Raw genomic sequence first — 24,146 nt, 5'->3', positions numbered from 1 at the left:
GATTTTTTTCAGGTCTGACTTTCGCTACTGCTTAAATAGCGCTATCTACTGCGAGGATCGTGCATCATACGTACCTAATACCGCAATTCAAAATATATGAACTTCATATATTTCATTGTATCGCAGCTAAAAATGTAATAAAATTGAATAATTCAATGTAGCGTTTTAATAAAACAATTATTCCACTCGCGTTTGTTGGATATGAGATGATTATAGCCAACTCAGCGCTACACGCCTCGTTGGCTATCTATCATCTCATATCCAACGCGTACTGGTGGAATAATTGTTAAATATCGCTGAGTTTCTTAAAGATCTCTGATTTTTTTAAGTCCCGTCAAATTCTTAATATCACAAAAGATCCTTTGATTTAAATATTTTTAAAGGTAAAGAGTGACTTAAAATATTTTTATATTTAACTTTATAGTAATAGTTTGGGGATTTTTCCTTGCGTCATCTACATGTCTAATCTTTTCCCCAAAATTACGGTGATATAATCAGAATTTTTAAAACGACAGAAACTCTATTAGTTTTAAGCACCTCTCATGTCGATGATGTAAGGTGGAAGACTCAAATTATCTATCAAAAAGTATTGTATTGTAAGTTCTGAGGCAGAATTTTGAGCAGGGCCAAATGCTTGACTTGATATTCACTGACCCTACCCTCCCTCCCCACTGCTATGTCTCAATAATACTACAACAATACACACCCAATTTCCTTTCTGGTGTCCATTTTCCAATGGTTTGTTCTTTTAGCATCGATATAAGTTTTTTCTTATTGTAATTTCCTTACAGAAAGGTTACCGTAGCAACGATGCAGCCCTTAAGAAACACCATTCACACTTGCTTGATTTACCTGTTATTTTCAAACAAATAAGTAGCATGTATTGTCATTATGGGATTGTAATCAGCTATACAAAAGTTCAACCCTCAAAACCCAAGAACTGATTAACAGGTAACTTTTCCCTATTTTTTTCAAATGTTATCCAGCAAACAGCTAATAAGAATACCAAACTTATTAGGAAGATGTTGTTATCTTGATCTAACTCCAAAGTCTTGTAACTAATTCACAGGAAACGTGTAACAGCTACAAGGAAGAATTCACCATCAGATTGTGGGAGTAAGGTAAAGTCTGTTTACGAGCCTAGTGGCCCATTAGGCCGGTGCTAAACTCCGGTTTCTGTAGCATGAAGCGACAAGCAGTATTTGTACTTCCCCTGGGTGGAATGCCAGTCGATCGCAGGGTTACCCCCAGCATTAAATTTGCCGGTACCCATTTATACACCTGGGTGAAGAGAGGCACTGTGAGAGTAAAGTGTCTTGCCTAAGAACACAACACAATGTCCCGGCCGGAGCAGGAACCCGGACCACTCGATCCAGAGTCGAGCGTACAAACCATGAGGTCACCGCGCCTCCACAGATCGTGCGAGTAAAGGGGTTAAAATAGTCGATGCAGTTGCCTTAATGCCTCCTCACTTTTTTAATGATTTTAATCGCCATTTCGCCAGATGAACAAGGCCTCGTAAAACTATAAGAGTTATTAGGTACGAACATAAATGTTCCCGGGTGGATTAAGCGCATTTTTTACATGATTGTCACACTGTTTTCCACAAGGATCATGGACAGGCCAGCCAGTCGTATCGCTAGAGTCGAGGCGGTAATCGATACGGGAATAAGGGTTCTCATGGCAGCATAGCGTTACTCCTTTCACAATCTCAAGTCGCGGCACTGATGGCGGCAAAGTGTCCTTACATGTGTTAGTCACATGCTTGACAATTCGAAAGTTGACGTTACCTTCCTGCCAATCAACCAAGTTGCCTGTTCCCGGACGATACACCAGCTAGTAGTTTGTGTTGCTCTTGATGAGGACCTGTCTGCCGAGTTGTTTCCAGAGTGAGAAGTTCACGGCGTTATAATCTGTTTCATTCAGTGGAGCTGTTGTTGATATGCCATCGTAGCCGTGTGCTGACCAGTTTGGCCTTGGTGTTACAACGTTTGTAACACTTGTAAAAACATCGTAGTTGGTGAACGTATAACTCCAAACTAGAGTCAAGCCTCCTCCATCAGCCTCCATGTCGCAGTAAACCCAAAATGCGTTAGACTGGGAGCCACCGATTGGATCTACCCAATAAACACCCCCGAGGGAGGGAAAGGAGATCGTAGATTAGTTTGGTCGAGGTGGTACTCACAAGACTGGCAGTGGAGGATTTTGTTCTCCTACAAAATTTAAAGGAAAGTTATTCTGGATATGGGCAATGGCATCATATGGGTCTCCTTCTTTTATATTCACCGTGTTCACCCTTGGAGCACTAAACGCAGCAGTAAATTTTAAGGCATGCGCAACGAGATCAATCTTTGATGACCAGGTGCTAATTTCCCGCGCAAAATTTCCAAGGAAATAAAACATTGAAAAGCTGAGACGTGTAACTATGCAAGACCCTCACCCCCTCGTGTTCACCCCTTGGTGTTTACCCCTCACCCCTCAGTTACATGCTCACCAAGACTTCTTACCATTCTCTTGTTTTAGAGCCGGACCAATAAGTTGTGGGCGTGTCCAAGGGTAGCAAGAGAGAGGACATGGATAACGAATGTTGAGAAAGCATTTAAGTCCTGGCTTCAGATGAAATATGGGAGACTACAAAAACGACTCTTGCGATTAAAAAAGTATCAAGAAGTAAAGTGAACTAACATTAATAAGTGATGATGTCATTACCCAATGACGTTTGAAAAGCAAAAATAAATTATCAAGATTTTATCAACATCTTGAAAAATTTGCCCTGGTATCTCACCACTTCACATAAAAAAAAACAAAACCTTTATGGAATTACACTCAAAAACGAAAAGGGGAATGTGAATTTAGACTTATCTCGGAGTGAGTAGATTAGGACGCTTCTTATCTTCTGTAGGGGCAATTCAGTTGTCCTAAAATTAGAAGACAGATCTGTGTTAAAAAAACAAAGCTTTCAGATTTCAAACAGACAATAATGGAATTTCTCTTCGAATGTTCAACTCATTGACTCACGAGTGAACGCAGATATGTATCATTTTGTTTATCGTATAAAAACCATGGGCCTTTACTGACAAAAGATTCGATGAATGACCTTAAATTGACATATAATCATTTGGCAAACACACTGTATCGAAGGACTATCCTATTAGCAATATTTCCTTTCTATTCTTTACTCTGAATTTTACCTAAAGAACAGAAAAGTTTTCTTACCCTCTAATATTTACCTTTCTTTCCATGTCGGTCTAACCAGGTAATACTGAAGGAATTTAAGACATAGTTTAGTACGATTGTTTCAGGGTTTACTTGAATCTCTCTCCTAAGGAGAGGGTAAACAGCCTTAACTGTTTTTGTCAATTTTTTTACTTTTATTATTTGCCTAAAAGTAATGAATTAGGACTGTGACACAGGTTAACTCGATCTAGAGCCAGATCCTTTCACGTCATGCCTTTTGTTCGCGCGCAAAGCATTACCTGACATTCCGCCTCGTTTTTTTAAAGTCTTAGAAACGAGACTAGCGTACGCACCTTAATTATTTGAGTTTGCAAACCTCGATGAAAGTAAATTCTTAACTTTTTTGATCAATATTTATCTCCATAATCCTTTCTTTCCTTTCGCACTCCGCTCGGTAGCTTTCAATTTTTTTCAATCAGCGCACAAATTTTGTTTCTTTTTTTTGTTCATGAATCTTTTACAGCCTAGTGCAATGATCAATCAATCAATCGATCAATTAATCAATCAATCAATTAATACTTTATTTACCCACGTAGCGTCAAAGAGCTCATAGAGCTTGTTCAAAATACGTACGTGCCTCTAAGATTAAGAATCTAAAAAGCCTAATACATACTGTCAAAACCTAATTGATTAGAAATTAGAATAACTAACATTAATATTAAAATTTAAGTCTGTACAGTAAAATTCAAAGTCACTTAAATACAGGTATAAAATGGTGAAGCAATAGATTAAATAATTTAAAATTAAGATTAAAAATTAGGTTTGTACGATGAAATTGAGAGTCACTTAAAATACAATTATAAAATGGAGAAGCAGCTAAGTTTCAATGTTCTCAATAGCTTCTTAAAAAGTTTGATATTACTGGCCAGTTTTACACTAGGTAATCCATTCCACAGCTGCGCACTCATATAAGTGAAAGATTTTTTTATAAAATCTAAATTAAATTTAGCCGCACACAAATTAATGCCGGTTCCTCTCAGATTGTACATACTTTTTCTAAAACTACAAAAATCTGATATATTTGGGACCGTCGTTATGCAAACATTTATATAACAGAATAAGGTATTGTTGTTTCCTTCTCTGGTCTAACGTTTCCATATTCAAGATTCGCAGCAATTCATCATAAAGGGTAGACTTGAGATAACCTAGCAGTGATCTAAGAGTGTAATAGTTGGCATCTTTTAGCCGATTCGCTTGCACTTTCCCCAATCCAAGAAAGAGGGGGCAACAGTATTCAAAATGAGGGAGAATGAAAGTTTTATAGAGCCTTAACATAACATTGCCAGGGACAAAACGCCTGATTCTCCTAAGTGCGCCACTGTTAGCGTATACCTTTTGAAGCTGTTAGTAATGTGATCCTTGAAAGATAGCATACTATCAAGTTCAATGCCAAGTATTTTGATAGATGGTAGTGTCTCAATGACAGAGCTGTGTATGGCCAGGTATTTATTTATACTCGAAATTTATGGAGCTTTTCAGGCACCTAGCTGAGATAGCTAATGAATCGAGTAGAAAATAAATGAAAATATAATACTAAAAAGTTACAATAAAAGTTCAGAGATGATAAGTAAAATATAAGGTTAACTAATTAATTAATTAATCAATCAATTAATAACATTATTAAATACACTAATATAACTATATACATGCTACTGCTACTGAAAAGATAGAGTACTAAAACTACATCCAGAGTAAGAATTACATTAAGTCTAAGAGCTACAAAGGGTACAATCACATACGCCAAAAGTAATTTTCCTGATACGTGTTACAAACTCTGTTAGTGTTCGTGAAGTTCTTAAGTCATTATTTAAAGAGTTCCAGATTTTTGGACCAAAGTACCTGAAAGTATTTAGCCTATGCTTAATAGTGTTGACTCTGGGTTGTACAAGAATCAGTTCGCCACGTAGGTTGTGTGAGTTGTTTACTTACAGGGACCAATGGGTACTGCTTGCGTCTTTGTGTTGTTGATCACCAGATGATTCTCTCGAAACCACGATGATGACCGCTCAAGACCATTATTCACTACAAATTCGAGAACCATGGGCGAGACGTCTGAGGCATACATAGTTGTGTCGTCGGCGTATAACCTCAGAGATACATCCGGTAAGGCGTAGTTCAAGTCATTTATATAAATTTTAAACAGCAGCAGTCCGAGGAGGGACCCTTGGGGAACGCCCACCATTACTTCTGAGTAGTTGGAGCAAACACCGGACAACTTAACTCGCTGTCTTCGCCCCAACAAATAGAAAGAAATCAAGTTTAATGCAGACGGAGAGGAGCCATACGCTTTTAATTTAGCCAATAGGAGGTTATGGTTAATAGAATCAAATGCTTTGGACAGGTCCACTGTCACGGCTATAACTGCCTCCCTTTTGTAAAGGCTTCGCCTCTAGTCCTTAGTCATCTTCAAGAGTGCGGTGCAAAAAGAGTGTTTCTTCAAGAACCCAGATAGATTCGGAGAAAGATGTTCATGGAAAGCGCCGTACAGATGGTCAAACATAACCTTCTCGTACACTTTAGAAATGGCGGTAAGAATGGAAACAGGACGATAATTTTCTTTGCGTGTATCCTCATCTTTTTTAAATACCGGTGTCAAGTTCCCACTCTTCCATTCGGTTGGCTATGATTGGTTCCTAATCAGATAGTTGATCAGCTGTGTAATCTCCTCCGTTAGGATGGGAGCAGTGAGCCTTAAGAGACGCGGTGAAATTCAATCTACGCCAACAGCCTTCCGGGGATTTAGATTGTCTAGGATTTGAGGAACATAGCCACAGCTCACAGGCTGGAAGACAAACTGATCTAGCAGCATTTTGCTAGCGATTAGATTTACACTTGGATGATCGTTGAAGTCATTTTCACGGTGATTTGTTGAAACTACATTGGCGAAATAGCTATTAAACATTTCCACCACCTGCCTGGGTTCCGTCATGACCACACCGTTCTGAACAAGAGTTATGTTACTTAGTTTATTTATGCCAAAGTTAGGAAGAAGAGGCTTCATTTTCTTCCAAAACTCACCAGGATGTTTCGCTCCCGATGCCGTGTCGTAACAAAATTTACTTATTCCTTTGCGCTTAAGTAAAGTTACTTTATTACAGAGTTGTTGATTAACTACGTTGCTTTATTATGCTGTTGCTTATGATGAAATGAATTACGACTGCGCTAAAGCACGGATGACATCATATATCAGGGGGCGTGTCAAAAGTTCCTATGCTTAAACTGGGTACTGAATGACATAATTTAAAAAATCACATGCTGGTATTACAGCAGACTCGGCCGACATTATAAAAGGTAACCCCACCCCCTCCCCTCTGAGGCCTTAGTATATCAGTGAGCCCCCTCTTTGGCAGTCAATTTTTGATCGTCCCTACTTTAACAGTCTTCTAGTGACGACTGACTCCTTCTCCGTCCTCCTGAAAAATAATGTGATCCCCAAATTTCCCCTCCACTGCGATCAATAACGAGTGGTCTCTAATCTCATAATGAATAACAACATTTTCTAATTAACATTATCACTCACTCTTTCTTTTTGTTCATCAGAAATTTTCGTATTTCAGGCCCTACAATTTAAAATGGGAAAGAATATTTCATTCAAAAATTTCTTCTAAACTCTGAAGCTAAAAGATTTAGAACAGTTACGCACGTGTTAAACAAAGTCGTTGCCATTAATGAATTCACATCACCCCTCTAAAAGGTTACGAGCCCGACAACGTTGGTAAGTAACAGGCTGAAAAAGGATAACCTCGTACCTTATTTAAGGAGTAGAATATTAAGCAAAATGCTTAGTATTTTTGACAGGGTCATTTCAAAAAAAGAAAATTTACCTTTATGATATTTCCGTTTATGATATTTCCGAGCGAGACCAGACTCATCCCCAATCTTTCCCTCGCCTATGGACCCGTTACTATATATCACCAGGGGAGGGCGAGGAGGATTTCAAGGGGTTCACAAAGTTTTTGGGGGGAACAGAGGGGGATCATTTGTCGCTAACGGGATATAAAGGGGGGACGTTAGGACATTGAGGTTCATTCCAATACTACAGAGCCCTATGGGAAGGACTAAGTCAGGTGAATTTTTAACTGCGATACATCGAAAATATTCCAGCCCTCTTCCCCCCCTAGGCAATAATAATGAGGCCTCCATTTTCTATTTCAGTTGAATTAGGGCAGATGACTAGCGTAACATTTATGATCTATCTATAACGTTTCCTGCATGTTGTAAAAGACGATATCAAATTTCACTTACATTTCATTGTTCTCAATGTAATTTCCATCTAAAATATGTAAATAAACTACAACATTAAGCGTCACTTACTGTGAAAATAAAGTAATCGGTAGACTAAAACAGCGCGAAAGGTTCAAATAGGTCTGTAAAAGGAAAAAAATACTAGGGAAAAAAAGAACTAGAAATTTTTCAAACATAAAGCGTATGTAATAAAGGGTATCCAGTTGAACTTTGCCAGAACGCTATGTGGCTGTAACAAATTGTGACTCATTGGCGTGTCTATTAGCTTAAAACTCCTCAAAGATGTCAGATATTTTGGTTCTGACTGCTTGAAATCCCCCCCTCTCCTAGCCATTGCAACGTTCACACATGAACAGACGTCAATCGAACGACTGTTAGCGCGCTTTTTCCCACCAAACGCGTTCTACGACGAGGAGATGATTTTCTGATATCTAACACTTTACATCCCTACATCAGTCATCTATTCATTTCATGGTGCTCACAGGAAGAATTTGGTCAACAGTCAAGCGCTTCTTTTGTTTGAGATCATTTCCTTCATTCTCGTGACCTTAACATTTGATTCAGGAGTGGAAATATTGTAAATGTAATTAGAAGTTAGTCACTTGTAGGGATCGAAGGGTTAATTCAAGAGTACTTTTTTGACATTTGATTCACTTGCCTTGCCAAGCTTCAGTTTCATTTTAGTTATGGATATCTCTTGCTGGTGCGCATTATCTCCAACCCTACCCTTTGCAGTCTGCAGTTTTTCTATTTCATCGTTATGCTCGTTGATCTTGTTCATTAAATTTGTTACACCAGATTGAAGTCAACCGCCTTCGTTGCTCAGCCTGGAGATTGCACATATTAGCTCGGCTTCTTTTCTATTTCAAAGAGGAAATCAGAGAAGACAAACCGGTTGAACTTCTTAGATCAAATGTTTGAGATTGTCAAACATGTTATAGCGCATGTTCATAAAATGAAGGCTAGGCTACCCAGTGATATTCACCTTGCCTCTGAATAGCCTTTTTAACCTTTTAACCATAACATCAGAATACATATTCACCATACTGTTTTCTATTCATTTTTTAAGTCTCTGTCAAGGAGAATTTGCTCAACAATCAATTGCAAGAGCTTCTCCAAATGGTGACCATTTCCTATATTCCTGTGACGTTAAAGCGTAATTCGGGGGTGATGTTGTAAGGAGAAATACGAGGCAGTCATTCTTAAGCTAGAGGTCCAAGGACTCGACGTTTTGGTTTTGTTTTTTGAGGGTCCCAGTCAAAATAGGCTCGTTTTCTTTTCCGTTCAACGTAATATCGAGAGCGTAAATAATAGTGAGTGACTTATTCGTTAAGCTTTATTCAGTATTACAAAACAAGAGAAGATTTAATAAAGGAACACCTACCGATCCTTTTTTTTTTCTTTCTTCCTGAAGAAATAGAACAACAACAAGCAATAAATCATTATACACGTGTACTAATAGCAAGGGCAACGATTTCATATACATTTTTATTTTCGCGAACTTCAAATTTCCTCTAATTTCTCTTTCCAATACATGTTCTGTTGATGCTTCTTTCTTAACGAAATGATTGTGACTGATTCAACTGCCCTGGCTGAGCTCAGTCCACCATTCTTGAACCTTTAAAAGAAAGTGCAAAATATACGGATCTAAGCGACGCATGCGCACCTAAATTTCACTGCACACCAGCAGGTTTACAAATCCACAAGCCGTGTTCTTTGAGGAAGGGCTGGGCTTTACTATTCTGACACCAAATTCAATTGACGAATAAAATTGTTACATTCCGCAACTTACACGTAAAGTTTGGTTTACTCTGCTGCTTTCTTTCTGTACAACTTTAAACGTCGTACTCATCGCAAGCAGATTCTCTCGGTCTTTCTTCAACACAGATTATTAAACTGAAGATGGAGTGTTAATTTAATTTACTCCATTTTCACTGCATTAGTTTGCAGTGGGGAAGGGCTAGAAATGAACATACAAGCTATACTGCTAGTCCACCCTCCCACCCATCCCACCCTAGGGGAGGACATCCATCACACAGTAATCTCGTGCGTGGGAAATTAACGTCTCCTACCCCAACCCTGCAGGAGACGGGATCTCCATTTATTCGTCCCTATCCGAGAAAACTAGAATATCTGACCATTTCTTGATGTTATAGAAAAGTAGCAAATTATTCTCAATTATTTTAAGACCCTGAGTGTTGGTCCGGCCGGGCTCGAACCCTAGACCTCCCGCACAACAGTCCAGCGCTCTTTCCATTGAGCTAACCGGGAGGCGGTGTAAGGCGAATGTAAGGCGGTGTAAGGCGAGTGTTCGACAGACAATTTCGAGATAATTTTTGCGAACAAGAATTTTGACTGAAAATTTCTGTAGCCTGACAACATTACCATTGCTGACTGAAAATAAACGACAAAAACTTCACGCAACATCTATTGCATCTGAGGCTGAATTCATCTTAGATGGAGCATCATCATTGGGTACGAACTCGAGTCATGAAGGTCATCTGTACAATTTTGTTTTTTTTGACTTGGAAAATCCTCAAGTAAAATATCTAGAAAACAAATGAAGAAAGATCTGGGCCCTATTGTTCAAAGGGTAGTTAACGTATACCCACAGATGCAAGCCGTAACAAAGTTATCCAGTGGATCACCTTATCCAACCTTCGAGCTGCGACATGAAGGTAACGCAGAACGCAGATAACTACGAATCGTTAAAAGCCTTCTCACTTCTTATTCATCCATTCTTCTGATTCCCTCGTTTCTTTCAACTGGGAAAGAGGTAAATAAGTCTTCGTAAAATCAGAGAACGAGGAAGGAATACTATCGTAGTAGCGAAGTTCATACCTCTAAATTGGTGATGAAGCTTTTGTTCTTGAGCCTAAATTCGAAATGACTCTGAGTTGGGCCTAAAACGTAGGTATGCCCACGAACATAAACTATATTGTTTTATTAAACTTGACACTCACCGAGCTTGCCGAATAACTTTCTTATCAAGTTCAAAAGTGGTGAGTTCTTGTTCTGCCAAAGCTACTTTTGAAGCCCTGCAGTGGAACGAAAAAATGTTTAGATACCACGTCTTGCATCAAAGGAGACGAAAAACCTTAAACCCTGATCTAATTTCAAAACAAGTATGCATTTAAGTCTCTTCTGAAAACTAAATTGTAGTTTGAAAGAGTTATCATTGTCCAATGATTGAGGCAAATTAAAAAAATTAGGAGAAACCGCGGAATAAAATCTACTGTTTATTCAAACTGGCCGCAAAAGCGTGAGATTTATCTTAAGGGACCTAATCATATCCAAAGATACCCGAAGACTTCCGAGGATGTTCCAAAAAATTCTGATATCACGAGAAGTTCTGATGCAACCTTATCTCTTACGCTCTCCACTACAATAAGCTTGAGGCCCGATTGTACCCGAAGACACCAATAGGTTTTCGTGGACGTTTTAAAAATTCCAAAGACGTATGAGTTTTTTTAAGTGACTCGATCATATCCGATCACACCCGAACACTTCCGAAGATATTTCCAAAAGATTCTGATATCCCGAGAAGTTCTGATTCAACCCTATCTCTTGCGCTATGTAATGCACCTCAGTCAAAGACCATATTATATCAGGAGACACCCGAACACTTCCGAGGACGTCTCAGAATTCTAAGTTTTTGCAAAAACCGATCTCCAGTACTACTTTGTACATTACTTTAACTTAGGTTAAGCCTATACACACGCAATTTGCTGTTGAAGATTTTCGATTTGCTTTTTCTGGTCTTCAGCAGTTTTTGTTAGATCCTTGTATTAAAAAACTTTTAGTATAATCTCAGAGCTGAGCAAAGAGTTTGCAGCACTCTGATTGGTCGAACGGTTCCTTATATGACGCTATATAAACCGCTCCACGCGGCTTATATAAAATGTTAAAATAAAATGTTGATAAATGTTACTAAAATGTTATGATTTTAGAAATTTCTCTGTTGCTCAGTTCTGAAATTATACTAAAACAATTATGCGCCTCAGGTTCGGTGAATATTGTCCAATAATCCCCTCGACTTTGTCTCGAGGATTATTCGACGATATTCACCTCGCCTTCGGCGAATAATTGTTAAATATTAGAGCATGCTGTAGTTTGTTTGTATGCTTGTTTATTATTATTTTATAGAACATTAAAAGCAAATTTACACAACCCGCATATAGCATTAGCTAGTCTTGGCGGGTATTAGTAATAAATAAGTAAATACTACACATAGCAAGCTAAAGAAGTTTCATTACCACAACAAACTAAAGAGATTTCATTACTACAATATTATTGGGGTTATAAGCCATGCATCAGTTTACTACTTTATAAGCTAAAAAATACGTACAGTTGTCATACAAATTAAATGCAATAAAATTACTAGTGAGTTAAAACAAGACATAATAATCAAATACAGTTGGGAAAATATTCGCAATGCTCTAACGCCAAGCGCCGAAATGCCTTTAACACTTATTGAAGGTTTCATCCTTTTAAAAGATACCGTAGAAATTGGAAACAATTATATAAAGAGTTTAGTTTTATTGCAGTCACAAGTAAACGCCCTAGATACGTACATCCGACCACAAACCTAAACTGTCAAACATTCATCATTGTTTCTTAATTCGTGATCTAAGACTTGTGCACGACACTTATTTCCTTAACGTTGACTTCTTTATCTTGTTCCACACGAAAATGACCGAATATAATCCGATTACAATCTTTAACCACCACTAGTGATTCGTGACAGGAAACAAAAGACCACAGCTGCTATTCGATACGGATGTGCTTGGAACACGCAATACACGTTTCTGCATGCAAGCGCACTAGAATTACAAGAAACTGACGTGCTTGAACCTTATCTAAAAAAAAAGCTGTAGGAAATGATACTTCAGCTTTTCACGACAAACTGCACAAATGTTAAATTTACCTGTTCTTTAGTAGCCTGGATCTCTCCTGAGAAATAAAAACCAAATGCGCAATTAATGAGGAGAAAAAAAGTTTTCTTTCGGCAAAAAAATTAACTTAAAAAAGAAAAAATCGGCAATAACAGTACAAAATTCCACCAACCTTCTTGAATTGAAGCCATTTTCGGTCAACACTCTTTGTTACTCTCCTTGATTTTAAATAACTTCGAAAAAATCAGAGAGGAAAATCTCCCAGCCCGATTCGCTCAAAACGCAGTCGGATTCTGAAAAAAAAAACATATAGTCATGACGACCTGGTGTTGCAATGGACTTCATATGCCATATTAGGAAAACGCAGGGCTTGCGCGAGCTTGCTATCACGTCATCTTGATAAATTGCTGGTAACGAAAGGTCTCAAATATTACGATTTGTAAATTAATGACATTTTATGATCATCACCCCAAGCTCGAGGGTACTCTCCGTAGGGTACGTTCAACATGGATATCCAGACTCTATTTCACTTTATACATGTCAGTTAAATTTCGACGCTTCTGTTAACATTTCCTTTACTTTGAATCAAAAGTTTGTGAGTTTTCTTGGGCGAGATCTTTTCCTCCTTACAAAAGAAAAGACTTATCTCGATGGGTTTTATCGCGACTACATCAGTGCAATTTAAAGATTCACGTTTCTAGAATAAAGTATTCGTATTTCCAACGAGCGCATATACATATTTAGCACTCAGACGACAACACACTCCCGCACAGGCCTGTTGCGTCAAACAGCCTCAATTTCAAGTCTGCCGGGAGTTTCACCTGGTGCCAAGGTTAATGAAAAGCTGAAAGATAGATTTAGGTGCGACGAACACCATGGCCGTATTAGAAAAGACTATTCCTCTGTTTCTCACTATTTTTGCAACAGTGAAGGCTCAAGGTAAGGGTAAATGTGTATTAAGAACCCTATAATAATATAGTGGTAGCTACGAAGAAACTTTACTTGTCATGCGAGAGCTTCCGAAACAAATCTCATTGTGTAAATGAAACTTGGGAGGAAAGCGACAAAAACATGCCGGTTTACTGAATGCAGAGCTGGAAATAACAGTCAGTCATCGGACATTGACCGACAAAATTTTGAATTTGTCCGGCCAATTTCACATTATGATCGGACATGATGTCCAAACATTTCACCGACACAGATTGTTTGAGCTATATTGGAAAGGTAACTCATAAAGCAAGGGTATTGCAAATAAATCGCCCTTTAATGCATTGCGTGCATCACAAAATGCTGTTAGCATTTGATATATGTACCCTCGAGTCTCGCACGGTAATGCCCTTTACAACGGCAAAGGCTGGTCAAAAAATGACTTATAAGTTTAATGTTAGCTAGTGGCCTGTTCAAATCATTTATAAAACAAGTTTTATTTAATGACTACGTAATAATTTCAATAGTATTAATTGCCTTTAAGCAGATGCCAGATGAATGCGCAAGAAAAACAAAACAAACGCTTTTCGTCGATCAGTCACGTTGCAAATATTGGCTGTCACTTTGTGTTCTTTCAAGATAACGGACCTTTTTTTAATTGTGAAGGCGAAGAAAAACCCAAGCGATTTTATTAAGTTTTTGCGTGTTTGGTCAACTCTGAAAACGTTTGATGTAAAACAAGGTGTGCTCGAATGACATATGAACAGGAGATAATAATCTGCACGTGAAGTTGAACTAGCGATGAATAAATTATAGTCTGCGGTAGCAACTCGTAAAAGTATATTTAATAAAGGATGAACTTAGACTGGACAAAATATTTTCGGGGAAAGGATTTTTTTTCAAACTGTTTGCGAAATTAAAAGCTGAATTTCAGGTCGCCGACACCTGTAATGAATATTTCGTGAGGAAATAAAGTCTTGACCAGCCAGACAGCGCGTCGCCAAGTGTTTATTCATTAACATTTAAGTTGCTCGAATTTACGTCTTGTTTTCACAAGTGAAAAAGGTTAAAATAATAATGAATAAACCATTCGGACCGGTTTATTCATAACCAAATAAGGAAATACGTAACGTGACAAGTGATGTAGGACAACTTATCGTAACATCTCCCTTCTTTTGGGGTAAGCTAACTTCCAAAAGTAAACATATGAACATAAATGAAATGTGTTCAAACTGAAAAGGAGATGACTAAAACAAGATTTTAAAAAATAGGACAAAACAAAACAAATGGAACTTCATACAGGACTGAAAGTCGAAAGTCTTTATTAAAGTTACTGTCCAATAGTCAGTTTTTCTAACTGATGAAGACTTCGAGTTCGCTTGAGCTGAAGTCAATTTTCATACGATAAACTACTCAACAAGGTCACTGAACCTCGAGGGTGGCTTTACAACTCTGTGCGAGTTTTCTTCAATGGAACAGTCTGTGATGTCAATATTGGCTTCGGTTCATGATTAGCTGAATTAACATCTTGCTTTGAAGGCTGGTTTACACTCTTTGAAAGCTGGCTGTCACTGCTTTCAACTAGTTTGTGCTGTTCTGCTAATGGTTGTGCAGCTGGCTTGAGAAATTCCCGATTTCGACATAATATTTGATTGTCTGAACTAGTTTTTACTACATAGGACCTGTCTGAAACTTCTCAATACAGGTGCCGGTTTTCCACCTTTGATTCCTCTGAAGAGATGCCACTCTTATGTCTTGCCCAACTTGTAATTCTGGTAGGGCACGCGATGTGCGGTCATGGTACCACGTAGCCTTTTGCCTTTTCAAATTAAGCTCTGCATTAACATTTTCTGGAATCTTGGGGTACCGTAGGTTAGAAGTTAAGGGTAGTAAGGTTATGGTGCGTCTAGACATCAATGTCTGTGCAGGGCTACTTTCGAGGGACTCTGTTGGTGTGTTGCGTTGGTTCGATAAGGCTAACTACGTGTCTTTGTTGTCGTTGAGAGGTTTTCTGAACAAAGACTTGAAAATTTTCACAGCAGACTCTGCCTTTCCGTTGGATCTGCGATGATGCGGGGAAGACGATACGTGAGTGAACTCCTAATCGACTGAAAACTGATGGAACTCATGGCTTGTAAACTGAGGAGCGTTGTCAGTAGTTAGTGTGTCTGGAATGCTGTGTCGGCTGAACTGTTCCTTAGAATAATTCAATCACGGAACTGGAAGTGTTTTCCTCCAATCTTGGCACTTCCTTGAAATCTGAGTGGTAGTCAACAAGCACGATGTATTCTTTGTCATGAAATCTGAACTGGTCAGCAGCTACTCAACTCCACGGGCGGTTAGGAAGTTCATGGCTTTGCATTAAAAGCTTCTGATTTTTAGCTTGAAATTCGTTGCAAATTGAACATTGTTTGATTTGGTTACTCCCTTTTGCATTCATACCAGGCTAGAGTACAGTGTCTCTAGCTTTACGCAGGCAAGCTTCTACTCCTAAATGCCTGGAATGAATTCTGGATTTGATTTCAGGTCTCAGTAACTTAGCCGGGGATGACTACTCTCGAGCCTTTGAAAAGAACACCATTGTGTACTGAAAGTTCGTCGCGGTAAGACTATTACTCCCGGATCTTGATTGGTACTTGATCTTTCTGCATTGGCCATCCGGTCAGAATTGTGGTTCTTAGTGTCCCCAGAGTGTCGTCGTGACTTGTGCTACGCTGCAATTAATCCAGTCTTTCTGGCGTGACCTTCAGGGCTTGCATAGGTTTATTTATAACCAAATAAGGAAACAGGACTTAAGGCATTGCTTTTATTTTTTCCCAGCATATCAGTTTACTATAAAGTACTGATATCGAACGAAAAAAATACTTCAGTGGAGAGTTTCCGTGCAGTATCATGAAGAAAAACTGCATAATGAACTGTTCATGCTCAAGACTGATAATGAAAGAAAAAAATTAATTGCAGTTCTTGAAAATCATTATTCTAGTGAATTTTATCATGCTAAATAATTTTAATGAAGTTTTTGTTATATCCGGAATAATCAAGGTCGAGGTAAGTGTTATCAGATGAGGCCGAAGGCTGAGGCTGATAACACTAACCGAGACCTTGATTATTCCGGGTATCACAAAAACCGAATCCAATAATTGATTCATCATACATTCTTTTAGTATTTTCCGAATCTTTATCTTCAAGTAATTTCTCAATTTCTCCCTGGGTCGATGAAGCGAATGGAGAAGCCATTCTTACCTCGGTGTCCGTGAACTTGACATTGCTCCACCGGAAATCACGTATTGCGCGCGCAACTTACAGATTATTCACGAATCTGTAGGTACAGATTAGTGAATGATCTGTAGGTTGCGCTGTTTCCCAGAATTAACTGTAGGCGTTTAGCCAATGAGAAGATAGATGGTGACTACAATGTATAATAATGCTAATTAATGTCCGGTCAAATCTACAAGATGTCCGATCAAAATAAAGATTTGAAAGGAAGTATGTTCTGTTAATAGAGAAAAATTACTTTCAGCACAGTGGATGTGTTGGTGAAGTTAAATCAGTGCATTCACCTCACCTGAGGTTGAAACCTTTGAAGAGAACCGAAGCTTTCGTCCAGATGATTTGCGATCTCATATCAGCATTGTTTTTCAATTTCTTTGAAGCTTTGTGAGCGTATAACTGTCGTAATGTACGAATAAATTTCGATCTCTCGATGCATTTTACGAGCTTTCTCTAGCGAAAACCTCGCAGTTTTCTTTTCTTTTTTTGTGGTTACAAATGGCAGGTGGTGTCTTGAATCTTATATGTTGATTTTGAAGTTTTAAAAGTTTAGGATGAACTGATCGAAAAAATCTAAAAGCGTGACTGATTACTATCACCACATACGTAATTGTGTTGTTTGTTCTACGAAATTTCAGTAGCTCGTTGGCCTTAAGATCGTATACATGAATTTGGAAGTGAAAGATGTTTGAGGTCGTATTTGTGAAATTTAAGACTGTTTTCATGCGCTAAGAATTTTTACGCCATTACATAGACTTTAAGATATACTAATTTGAAAATCACATTTTTTTGCTGTGCTGGAATTCTGAGATCGCAATATGTTTTTGTCAAAGCGTTGCTATAGTCTTGCTCAAACTTTTCATGTCATGATGGATTAAAATACATGGTTTCAGTGTGGCAGGGACGATTTTTAAAAAAATTGTCATTGAAAATGACACAACTTGCGATGTTACTGTTTTTGGATCTGTGTTTGGGCAGTTACTAAATAACAATACCTGATAACGGAATGATCTAGAAATTTTTATGCGCGTTATTCGAACTTCAACAAAAAGCAGCGTGAACTATTTAGAGTGATCTACTTGTGCACTTTGGCTTACAATTTTTTAAATATCAATTAGAGATAGCTTAGGAATGGTTACATTGTGCGTTACAGCTTCGTAAGGTACAATATGGGCAAAAATCTATTACAGCTTCAAATTAACATCTGTCCGGCCCCATGCAGAAAAGCACACCGGTTTCTCATTTCTAGATACAAGTATACATGTATATGCAGTTCCTGGAGTTTAATAGATGTAAGTGTACATTTTTTCTTTTTCGTTTTTTTTCTTTGTTTTCCAGGGGAACCACCATTTGCAATTATAGAACCTTTCCCAGAGAACATCTACCCACCACAGTACACCTCAGCAAGCGTTACTTGCATTGCATTTGATGCATCTGGTAAACTTCAACCAGATAGAATAGAGTTTTATAGGAGAGATGATCTTAACCGATACAGAAAGTTAGAGGGGGATAGATTTTTGTTTAATCAAAGAACAGAGAATATAAGTGAGTATATCTTTGTATTACAGATAATGTATCTGGCTCTAGAAAACAAAGCAAAACAAAACAAAACAACCTCTGGATCTCAGACTTTACTCCCAAAGCAGGATTCTTAAAATCGTCATAAATAGTGTGAACGAGGTTGAGTCATGATTTCCCTCCTGAATCATATGTGACCCATGAATTTTATTTCCTTAAGTTTGTCAGAACATCAAGATTTTCCTGAAACCTCGCACATATAACAAGAGAGATTTGAACTTTTCCTTTCTTGGATACTTGATGCCATGATAATTTTTTATCAATTTGTGCCTGGAATGGGATCAGGACCCCCCCTCCCCTCCCCTCCTCTTCCCTCCACCTTCCCTTCCCTCCCCCTCCCCCTCCCCTCCCTCTCCCCTCCCCCTCCCCTCCCCCTCCCCTCCCCCTCTATAATCTGTACAGTACAAAGCCATATTCTTCTCCTCCTGCAAACAAGTTAATTGCTTTCGTTGTAGGAGGAAACATTAAATTGTACACTACCATGACTTTGGAGAATGTAACAATTCAGGATGACAGTCAGTATGGTGATCTTGGAAGCTATCAATGCCATGCTTTTGCGAAAAATGTAAGCTTACCAAAGAGGCATGGCTTTAGTGTTAGCGTTATTACAAGTAAGTCTGTGCATTTCAGATGAAATTTCACTACTTTGTACTCTCACAGCATAAATAAGTCTATTATGTATGTCGTGTCTATCCACATAGTATAGAATTGAGTAAAAATAAACTGTCAGAAAACAGAAGGAAATGCAAGGGATGGGGGTAACTTTTCTGAAGACTGGCATCTTATTGAGGGGAAAAACACTACTGCTATCTCCTTTAAAGCACTGAGAATAGGATGAGCTGTTAAGTTGTAGGGTGGTTACTTGCCATTGTTCAGAGTCAAAGTTCCTGTTATTTTTCACTTTGAATGTGCAATTTACATGTAGGGTGAGTGATCATCAAAAAATTATGCCCTCATCTTAAATGGTAAAGTACCTTTTTATAAAAATCCTTTTGCAGCAAAATATTTCTATAAGCCATCTCCATTCCAACTGGGAAACAAATTGTATTTGTTAACAGAAAAATCTATCCACCTGATGCTTGAGCTTTTGGCCAATAATCTTCATCTTTGTAACGGCTGCCACGCCTTTTGCCTACTGTTAAGAAGACGTTGACAAACTTGTGCACGCGCGACTCGTGTGTGCGTGCTTTGAGATTACGAAGTAATATCGTAAGCAAATCACACGGACCCTTTTTTAACATTGACGTGTGTGATTTTTAGAGGAGAGTAGTTGAAGTTTTTAGTTTATCATTTGGCGGTTTGTTTAATGGTTGTTGTCGTAAGACTACAGTTTTCTGTGTTAGAGTAAAAGTGTCTGTTTGGATTTCCCGTTTCGCTTCCGAATACCTACCTTATATTGAAGTTTGTTTTGGTTCAATTCTTACAAGCGGGAGTGTTATGTTAGTGCTAATGTTCCTTTCCTTGAGCTCATATATAGTTTGTTTGTGAGTTTGTTTGAGTTTTTAGCTAGCTTTGCATCTTGCCTTTATATTGGAATCTTTGGAATGTTGGTTTGTCTATTCGCATTTAGCTGAGCTTCTTCCCTGTAAATTCATATTTCAGTTTATGATAAGTACTTGGATACCACGACTACGTTAAATAAAACGATTCAAGGCTTGTCCGTAAAATATATCCTCGCATCATAGTGTGTCTTCATTTGCGAAACTCATAGTTGTCGAAATTTTGCTTCGCTTGTGTCGGCCATTACAATCTTCATGCAATGGTTTACACATTCTTGCATTTCAGGAAATGAAATTCCAATAATAAAAGTCTCAGTTTCCAGTGTTCTTAATCCAGATGACGGCATTATAATCTTCTGCAACCTAACTAGAAGAGGAAATGAATTCAGCATCCCACTGAAGAGGATTTCCTGGTTTAAAGATGGGAAGTTGTTGGAGAGTGTGCGGAATCCAGATCCAGATGTGAAACAGGACTTTTTAGCCCCACTAAAGTTTACAAAGGGGGGACCACCAGGGGGAAAGTACACCTGCCCTTTGGAAGTAAAGCTGAGACATATTAAGGAGTACAACGTTACAAATTACACAGTTATTAAGGGTAAGTACAATTAACTATTGCAAGACCTCATAAGTAATTCTTGTTACTGTCTGCCATTCAATTCTTCTGCTACCTGTTACTTCGGTGAATTTAGTATTGGATCGACTAATAATCCCCTTATTGATATTTTTCTTTCTTCTCATGACTTGTCAGTGTGATTTTGTATTCATGTGATACTGTGAAGAGAAAGTTCTGTCTTAATCACTCACGGGAGTTTAAAGGGGTAAAAGAGCTGCATTGTACATTTTGTATGGCCACTAAGAATCTGCTCGGGCTAATAAGCATTCAATCAATTCTGTAATACCCTGCTTGTTAAAAGCCGTACCATTATTAAACAAAAATTAAAGTACCCTGACTGCCAACAGCCATACCATTATTAAATAGAAAGTAAAGTACCCATGATGAAAACACAGTTTTATAATTTAATTTATTTCTAGAAATACCTGTATCAGCATCTGATTCTCTGATTAGAAATGTAAATCTCTCATCATAGCTAGTTTAGAAAATTTGTTATAATTACATCATAGCTAACACCTTTAAACTGATAAATTGCTTTGTATGAACCTAGTGATCCCAGAATATTTGTTGTTTAACTCTTGTCATGAGAAGTTAAAAAAATCTTGCTTCAGTTGTTGGCTGAATAGACTGAGTTTTAAATTTGTACGGAGAGGTTACATTGCAGCCACTTCTGGGAGTTGAAGGGAAAGCATTTGGTCGAGTGAGACATTTTTCTTGGTACAGCATACCTGGGAAGGTTCATTCAGCTTTAGAGATCACAAAATTTTAAGGCTACCCAGCACAGTGTCCTGGTGAAATTTCAATGGCCCAATTTTTACATTACATGTACTGTACATAGATGGCATGTCGATCTGTATTTACCATTTTTTCCTTGTAAACCAGGGTAAATGCCTAACCGCCTCCCGGTTAGCTCAATTGGTTAGAGCGTTGGAGTGTTGTGCGGGAGGTCAAGGTCGATGGTTCGTGCCCCGGCCGGACCAACACTCAAGGTCTTAAAAAAAAACTGAGGAGAATGTGCTACCTTTCTATAATATCAAGAAATGGATAGACATTCTAGTCTTCTCGGATAAGGACGAATAAACCGTAGGTCCCGTCTCCTGCATCTATTCATTAGTTAATTTGGTTAAGCAAGGGGCGTTAAAGAAAGCACTCACGAGATTACTGTGACATACTTTGTACCCCAACACCGACAACATCTAGATTCTTCATTCTCTTCTGTATATATCTCCTCTTTTACTGAGGAGGAGAATTTGTCGAAAAATCAAGAAACTCTTTAGTTGGTGATCATTTCTTTAATTCTCGTCACCTTGATGTTTGATTCAAGGTGGTCTTGTAAGCTTGGAGAAATTACATTCTATGTGTAGATGCTTAAGTCACCGTTAGGGATGAAAGGATTATGTCATGGTAGTAGGTACAGGTAACTTTATTTCAACTCGGGTTGTTGAGGCTGATTACGCCCCCTAGAAATACACGCCACCCATCCCATCCCATGGGAGAACATCCACCACACAGTTATCTTGTGCGTGGTGAATTAACGTCTCCTACCCCTAACCCTGCAGGAGACAGGGCCTACGGTTTATTCGTCCTTATCCGAGAAGACTAGAATATCTATTCATTTCTTGATATTATAGAAAGGTAGCAAATGGTTTACATGTACATTTATGTTTAATTTTCCTCAGATTTATCACTGTCAGCTGCATTTACATGTAGTAGCACACAGGTAATGTTGTTATTATTATCATTATTATTAGTGTGATCATAGTCATTGCAATTTCCTTAACTGGGATCAGTGCATTTGTTGTTTTATTTTTCACTTATTATTCCTTTGCAGTGAAATCAGACAGTTGGCTGTAATCAGACAACTAAAGCAGCCAATCATTCTACGTCCACTCAGCTTATATATCCACCAATCACAGAATTTATCACAATAGCCATAGCAACAACCATGCTTGTACTTACAGCTTTACTTTTCAGCTGTGACTGACAAATCAGACTCCTTCTCCATGTTTGTCTGATTTCGTTAATCACCGGTACGATTAGTCAGACCCAATTGGAATCTACTTGGTCATGTTACCATTATTTATTATTATAATAATTATCATTGTCATCATTTTGAGTATTATCCATAACACTACAATTATCAGTGTCTATGTTAATACTATTTTGGTTATTTTGATTATTATCAGCATTATGATTCTTGAAATGCCAGTTGCTTTCATTTGATTCAAAATATAATAATTGAATGATGGCATTTCTTAGCACAACATATCATGTGATTGCAAGTTATACTACAGTATCAGTCCTAAAGAATCCCACAGCCTCTCGTAGGTTTTGTTCAACATATGGTTTGACCTGTTGGGAACTCTTGCTACAATGTTTCAATGTTATGTTAATAAAACAAATGGTAAACACCAAAGTTTGTTCATAGTTCTGCTGAACTCTTTCACAGTTTGTTGGATTCAGAGCTCATAAATTAAAGAGGCTTTTGGTCGGTATTTCAGGAAGCGTGATTAAACTTTATCGAGTTGCTGGTGTGCAGTTAGTTGTTATGAATGAATTTTCGCGCGCTTGTTTTCTCTTGTCATGTAAGACTACACAAAACATTTTTTTGCGATGTAGCTCAATAAAAGGACTTCTGTTCCTCCAATGTATCAATGTTATGTTATAAAACAAAGGGTGAACGGCATAGCGTGCACTATTGAGTTATGGATGCACTCGGGAGGTTTGCTAAGAACTCAAGAAGCTAGAGTTGCACTCGGCTATCACCTCGCGCGACTCTTACGCTTCTTTCGTGCTTAGCAACCTCCCGCGTGCATCCATAACTTAATAGTGTACGCTATGCCGTTCACCATTTGTTAATTCAAGCTTAAAGGGATACTCTCTCGCCTGTGATGACTTTTTGAGAAAAGACGGATAACAACTTAAGTAAAACAAAGCTGTTGAAAGAAAGGGTAAATCTTTCGTTGTTTTCGTTTAAATTTGAAACTTTTCTCAACGCGTGGTTCGAGCGTAGGGCTTTGCCTCCCAACGGAAGTGACGTAGAAGGGACAACTCATTTAACTTCCGTTGAGATTTCTTTCACAAGAGCACCGAGATTTCTTCAATAAAAAACGCGCCCCAAAAATACAATAATACCGTAACGATGTGTGGCCGGTGGATGTTCCAATATGCGTAGCGATGGTGTAAGCCTTCATAAATGACCCGAAGATCCTAATTTCGTTAGGTTATGGACGAGAGCCGTGAAAAACACGCGATCCGATTTTGAGAACCCAACGAACTCTAGCCGTCTGTGCAGCATTCAATACTTCACTACAGATTCTTTTGAGGAACAGTCGGTTCTGGCGAAATCTATGGGTTTAAAGACGAAAGCCCTTTCTAAAATACAATGCTGTTCCCTTAATTCTTTATATTAATCCGCCTGTAAAAAAGAAACAAAGGCTCGAGGACGGAAAAAAAAACTCTCATCTTCACAAGTCCATGACACTGGCGCGGGATTATCAAAACAAAATCGACAACAACTACGTGGAGCATACAGAAAACGGAAAACTGCAAGGGGGTATGTATTACCTGTAAAAGAAATATAAACTTGTCCTACTCACACCTCTGAACCTGCAAAACACTTGCGGGAAAATCCATCACATTCTTTCACTTGGCGTGTTCTCCCCTCAGCAGAAACATTCCACAAGCGTAGGATCGTCGAGGGGCTAATGATCCAACAATTCCACCCCAGTTTGAACAAACAATTCATTTCTTATGTCTCCAGACCTTTCCCATCGGGAATCACATAAGATATGTATGTATGTACAGACGGTCAACACTTTCAACCCTGAAGATGACAAACAGCCGAAAAGGTTTGGTTTTAGCATTTTAATAACTTTTCTT

At 38.3% G+C, this 24,146-nt stretch overlaps 1 protein-coding gene across 2 annotated transcripts; it reads left to right on the top strand.

Moving 5' to 3' along the window:
* Positions 1–13,203: 13,203 nt before the first annotated feature.
* LOC148731412 (uncharacterized) lies at positions 13,204–22,911 on the top strand. Of its 2 annotated transcripts, XM_088761156.1 has the most exons (6): positions 13,204–13,316; positions 17,913–18,119; positions 18,608–18,763; positions 19,938–20,246; positions 21,944–21,984; positions 22,096–22,911. In XM_088761156.1, the coding sequence occupies exons 1-6, from the start codon at positions 13,253–13,255 to the stop codon at positions 22,096–22,098; spliced, it is 780 nt and encodes a 259-aa protein (XP_088617282.1). In that variant the 5' UTR covers positions 13,204–13,252; the 3' UTR covers positions 22,099–22,911. The 2 variants fall into 2 exon arrangements, with proteins under 2 accessions (XP_088617282.1, XP_088617281.1); XM_088761155.1 differs by having other exon boundaries at positions 21,944–22,911.
* Positions 22,912–24,146: the final 1,235 nt, after the last annotated feature.

This window comes from Stylophora pistillata, chromosome 5, assembly GCF_964205215.1.
Source record: "Stylophora pistillata chromosome 5, jaStyPist1.2, whole genome shotgun sequence".
In the NCBI taxonomy this organism is placed as follows: Eukaryota; Metazoa; Cnidaria; class Anthozoa; order Scleractinia; family Pocilloporidae; genus Stylophora; species Stylophora pistillata.
This window is presented reverse-complemented; position numbering and strand designations above follow the sequence as displayed.

Coding starts and splice junctions, on each gene's coding strand:
- LOC148731412 (XM_088761155.1), top strand. CDS start 13,253: ATGGCCGTATTAGAAAAGACTATTCCTCTGTTTCTCACTATTTTTGCA. Junction 13,317..17,912: donor TGCAACAGTGAAGGCTCAAG/GTAAGGGTAAAT, acceptor TTTGTTTTCCAG/GGGAACCACCATTTGCAATT. Junction 18,764..19,937: donor TAGTGTTAGCGTTATTACAA/GTAAGTCTGTGC, acceptor CTTGCATTTCAG/GAAATGAAATTCCAATAATA.